General features: G+C 45.6%; 1 protein-coding gene across 1 annotated transcript in view; it reads left to right on the forward strand.

The window, feature by feature from the left end:
* The first annotated feature begins 1,821 nt into the window (after positions 1-1,821).
* The window catches only part of LOC104514670 (solute carrier family 22 member 2-like), a 13,548-nt gene continuing 9,442 nt past the window's right edge, over positions 1,822-5,927 (forward strand). The window contains exons 1-2 of the mRNA XM_010158415.1: positions 1,822-2,232; positions 3,750-3,853. Coding sequence (XP_010156717.1) covers positions 1,822-2,232; positions 3,750-3,853 — 515 coding nt within the window. The remainder of the gene's footprint in view (positions 2,233-3,749; positions 3,854-5,927) is intronic.

The following is a 5,927-nucleotide window of genomic DNA, read 5'->3' on the forward strand; positions in this document are numbered from 1 at the left end:
ACAGTACAGGTCCCAACACTGATCCTGTAGGAACACCACTTGTTACTGGTCTCCACTCAGACATTGAGCCATTGACCACCACTCTCTGAGCGCAACCATCCATATGAACACAATAATTGCAACAGTCTTCCTTCTCACTCTCCCCCTCATGAAACCACACTAGGCAGATTCAGGAAAGGGAATAAAACAGATTTCCAGGATGCTTTATGCACTTCTTGTTGCATTGAATTCAGTTTTGGCTGACACAGGTTTTAGCTGTTAACAGATGCGTCAAACAGGTGCACTGCTGAGTAGCCTGTGTGCGTGTGGGTGCAAGGTTTAAAAGCTGATAGTGCAGCAGGCTACCAGAGCAGTAAGAGGGAATAGCCCATTCACTCCTTCTGATATAAACCAGCTGTGAACAGAGATAGGTAAATAGTTCAGTTGTAAACGGTCAAAGGCCTGGTTTTTCCTTAGCTGTGAAAGATGTTTATTGCAAAGTAGCAGTCCCATTTGTGATTCATGACAGTTCCAAGGTATGACGCTAATTGTAACTCAACAGGGCTTGTTATTAATGGTTCTTTAAAATATCATGTTACTTATCACCTCTGTTTTCCTCCAAGATTTAGTTTTGTGCTTCGTAAAACTCAGAGAGGCTACCGAGTGCTCCTCTGGAGAGGGAATTAACCAGGCAATGGCAGCCTGCTTAGGGACTCCCTTCAGAAGCACTGAACAAGCTACTAACTCGTTACAGTCTGGCTTAGAAAGAAGGGTAATAAAACTTGTCTGCAGAAAATTTTCAAGCAGAAACCTTGCCCATAGATATTTTATGTACTTATGTTCAGCAGCACTGAACCTCTTCCACTCCTCCATCATCGCTTACATTATTGGACACTAGCTAATTGTTTACAGGACAAGCAAACAGGGAACAACATGAAAGGACCTTATGCAACCGCAGCCATGGGAACACAACATAAATCATCCCCCTCAGTAAAAGAGGCTGAGGATGGCTCCATGGCTTAAGCACGCATTTACATATCAACATTGTCTCATAAATTCACATGGAAGGTTCCTGAGACAGGGCTGTGCTTTACAGCAGCCTCTGCCTGCCGCCTTCCTGGGGTGCAGGGCAGGAGGCGGAGGGCAAGGCGGGCACAGCAGAGCTGGAGACAGGTCTCAGGGCCACACTCAGCTCAAGTGTGGCACAACCACGTGTGACCCCCTGCAAGTTCAGCCTGGGCACCTCTGTCCCAGAAGCGCCAACTCATACTACGAGATCTGGTCTGCTTCCGCTGTGGGGTACAACACTATTCTTCAGCTATTAGGTGCCTAAAAGAAATCTGCCCCGGTGTTTCTTCTCTACCTTGTCTTCTTTTACACCCCCAAAGCAGCATGCAAGTGGTGATCTATATCCAGTGTTATTGGAAGTATAAAGTTCTTCAGTTGTATATACATGAGGGGGTGAGGACAGCATTGCTTTTGTAATATTCATGGCTTCTGAAAATAGTGGACAAAGGAATTATCACCTACCCCATGCTGTGCACTGACAAACTCTGGACAGACTGAAAGGGCCATAATCTAAGACATCATCTCTTGTATTTCAAGTGCGTCATATGCAAAACAAAATAACAACAGAGGCCAAAACAAGCGAGCCAAAGTTTGTTCAGAAATGGTGTTTAAGAAACAAAGGCTGTGATGCATGGCTTGACAATTTACAAAGTTAATTAATTATTGGTTTGTGAGTTTTGAGCAAACACTTCAGCGGTTATTTAAGCATGCAGTGAAGGCAAAACCCTGGAAAGCAGCTGAGTTGGGTATTTTAATGAGTTGCAACTTACAAAGATGCCAAACCTGGATGATATTTTAGAGGAGATAGGAGAATTTGACTTCTTTCAGAAACGATCCCTCTTTGTCTTATGCCTGCTTTCCGCTGCCTTCACCCCGATATATGTGGGTGTCGTCTTCTTCGGGTTCACCCCCGAGCATCGCTGCTTCAGTCCCGGGGTGGCTGAGCTGAGCCAGCGGTGCGGCTGGAGCCTGGAGGAGCAGCTGAACCACACGGTTCCCGAGTGGGGCAGCCACGGGGCTGGTTTTGGCAGCCGCTGCAGGAGGTACGAGGTGGACTGGAACACGACGGACATCAGCTGCACCGACCCCCTGGGCAGTCTCGTGGGCAACCGGAGCACCGTCCCCCTCGGTCCCTGCCAGGATGGCTGGGTCTACGACTCCCTGGGGACTTCTCTTGTGATGGAGGTAACGCACAGTTTGTCCAGTAAAATCATTCTTGCTTGCACACCTTAAAGCTAGAAGATGCTGGATTGGTAAAGTTTGCTCTTGGTGCACAGCCTGGGCCTGTCTGCTAATAAATAGTGAATACCACGACTTTCTAGGGACTTAGAGGAGGATCTATGTAGACAAATAATGGTAAATTATTACTTTTCCTCAGAGGATAATACTGCAAGCTTGCCATCAATCAGACTACGGCTATTCTCACAATTCAGTATTTCAGTCATCAAACTGAGGGTAGCACCTCGTAGCCCAAACTGAGGAAATGCACATTTGGCTGATAATCCAAACAGGTACTCACATAAAATGAACACGAAGTAGAAGATGGGGCTAAATTTGTCATATAATGAATTAGAATTATGTTGTGCTTGCATGTTCTTTTCTTCCAATTTTCACTATCTAAACTACATAGTTTAGAAAATGAAAAACTGCAAGTCAGTACTAACAGTCTAAAAGCCATGTAGAAGTGTGAAGCCTGGGAAGGACCTCGAGAAAGATCTTTTCTACTTCTTTTCCAGTCCCAAATCTGTATTAATTCTACCTAAACCAGGTCGAGCAGATGTTTCTGTAACCCGTTCTTAAAAAACTGTGAAGCTGGATACTTCAGTTTCTTTGGGTGGGTCATTCATATTCCCTTGCTTTGCTATCGGCACAATTACAAAGCAACTCTGCTTCACTTTCCCTTGGGACAGATGGTTTGGGGCAGAGAAGAGCACTCCCAACCATCCTCTTTGTCAGTCCAGCCACAGAGACTAATCTGAGCTGCTTGGTACGACCCTAGCAAACTTCTCCAGGTTAGAAAGAGATTAAATAAGCAAAGACATTCTTTGTGGGCTGAAGTCTACTTACACCTGAACGACCATTTCCAGCTCTAGAGAAGCTAACACCAGTTTGCCCTCCTCCCCTCGCTGGGTGGGAGTTGGTAACCTGTTGATTGTAAATTAGATGCAAGTTACACAGTACTGGTTCACAGCAGGGAAAAGTCAACCAAACCCTGGGAGTGTTGCCAGCACTAAGGAGGATGGGATCAGGACAGACATCTCCTGGCTCCCCTCCAGCAGGGCTCATGGCAGCCCAGCACCTCTCACGCCCCGCACTGCTTGCACACAGCCAGGCAATACAGGGTTAGAGACAGGCCTTGGCATCTGGGAAGGAAATGACGCTCAGAGTGTCCTCCAAATTTCAAACAGATGGGTGGGGATGAGAGGGTGAGATTTTTCTGAACTTTTTAATTTGTTTGTTCAAAGTTTCTCTCCCTTTCTTACTGTCCCTATGTGTCATTGTGCAATCATTTTCCAGGGTGTAACTTTTCCACAAGGTCTGGGAAAATCCAGACGATGTATAGCAGATGTCAGTTTAAGAGATTAGAGGGTTTCTTCTCTGGAGCCTGTTTTCTAGTTATGTGTCATTGGTTTCCTTCCTCCTCAAACAGCCATGGTTTGTGTTCAATGTTCCTGTGCTTCTAACTGTGGTGTCCCTTGCAGTTTAACCTGGTGTGTGAGGACTCCTGGAAACTGGACTTCTTCCAGTCATGTGTGAATGCTGGGTTTTTTATTGGCTCCATCAGCATTGGCTACATGGCAGACAGGTATGTAGTATGTAGTGCATCCAGCTGTGGAGCCCTCAATATCAGAAGGATATAGACTGGTTCAAGTGAATCCAGAGGAGGCCACGACGATGCTCAGAGGGCTCGAGCACCTCTGCTATGGGGACAGGCTGAGAGAGGTGGGGTTGGTCAGCCTGCAGAAGAGAAGGCTCTGGGGAGACCTTATTGCAGCCTTCCAGTACCTGAAGGAGCTACAAGGAAGCTGGGGGGGACTTTTTACAAGGGCCTGTAGTGACAGGACAAGGGGTAATGGGTTTAAATTGAAAGTAGGGAGGTTTAGATCAGGTATAAGGGGGAAATTCTTCATGGAGAGGGTGGTAGAGCACAGGAACAGGCTGCCCAGAGAAGCTGTGGATGCCCCATCCCTGGAAGTGTTCAAGGCCAGGCTGGATGAGGCTTTGAGCAACCTGGTCGAAGGTGTCCCTGCCCAGGGCAGGGGGGTTGGTACTAGATGGTCTTTAAGGTCCCTTCCAACCCAAACCAGTCTGTGATTCTAGTGTGTAGACAGGTGTGAGACGAACTGTTTCCTCTGGTTGTCTGCTTTCTCATGTTGCTGAACAACATTCACAATCCAAAGAGGAAATAAATGCAATTAAAATGTGATTCAAAAGGCCCGTGTGCCACTTACAAAGAGGTGGATGGTGGTTCCTAAGCCCCTGCTTTCAAAGGCTGTTGTGACCCAGAAACTCACAGAAATTCATGGTGTTGATCCACTTTTACAGCCTCTCAGTAGCTCCACAGTGAATTGGAACACTCACAAGTGAAGAGATTTTGTTTCCTTGCACAGTGGAAACCTCAATGAGAGCTCAAGAGTTTGAGATTAAATTTTAACTCATGCACAAAGAACTGTTTGCCCATCTTTGTGATTAATTTGTTTCACATTAATTTTAATAATATTCAGATGGCCATAAATCAGTTTCAAAATAGGAGAGTTTCTCTCAGATACAGAGATAGAAGTTGCTCCTTCCTAAATTTTCTTTGGTCCCCTATTGTCTCAGTTGGCTCTGTATGTAGCTGGATCTAGACCTTATTACTCCTCATCTACTCTTTTCCATCACAAAAGTAATTGCACCATATATCTAAAAAAAGACCAGTGTGGTTTTTTTAGGTTAGACTCTGAACAAATTTCATGCTTTGTAGCTGACCTTCCTGTGCATGTTTCCCATTTTTTTCAGTAAAATTACAAGAGAGGCTGAGACTGGAATTTGAAGAGGTGAAACGTAACACAGGGTGAACAATCCTTCTGTAGAGTCAGCCTATGTGGGGTTTTGTTTATATTCTCAGAACACAGGAGAGCCCAATGAGCAATAGCCTTTTCCTCCCATGTTGATCATGGCCCCCAGATCATCTCTATTGGACAGATACTACCACTGTTACCTTCTTTTTGCTTTCCCTCTCCTTCAAGGAGGAATGTCTATGGGAAGGGGCACAGCCGTCCCCCACAGTACTTGTGCAGCATCACAAAATAATGATGGGACTGTGTTTGTCTCGCTAGTCCCTGCTCCCATGTTTCACTGCAGGCAGACACGTCCTAGACTAGGTTGTGCACAACACCTTTGTGGGGAAAGTGACTAACACTTTCCTAGCAAGCCCAAACCCATTCCTCCACATGCACAGACCTGCTTGTGAAGAACTCACCAATGCACGGGTTGGACAGATTGCTTTCCAGTACACCATTCCAGTCAGTAAACCATTCCAGTCAGTAAACCATTATCTTACTGCCAGTGAACTAGACCATGGGTTTTTTAAGCTTTCTGCTTAAAGGTATTTTTCATCAGAAGGTAGTGATTCATCAAAGTACCTCTTTCTGGCCACAACTTGTGTGTGGTTACACCTTTGGCCAAAAGCTCTCTCAGGTGAAAGACGTCAGATGGCTACAGCAGTACCACAAGGACCTTACACCCATTCTTCAGTCCTCTGCTGGAGTGCTCTGTCCAATTTGAAGGAAAAGGTTGACACGCTTACACCAACTTTTGCTTTTCTTCACACAGATTTTGAAAGATCTTTTTTTCTTTTTTGCATCGGAAACATATGTCAGCCCCCCATCTTCTCTTTC

The sequence above is a fragment of the Eurypyga helias genome, unplaced genomic scaffold, assembly GCF_000690775.1.
Source record: "Eurypyga helias isolate BGI_N326 unplaced genomic scaffold, ASM69077v1 scaffold16379, whole genome shotgun sequence".
Classification (NCBI taxonomy): Eukaryota; Metazoa; Chordata; class Aves; order Eurypygiformes; family Eurypygidae; genus Eurypyga; species Eurypyga helias.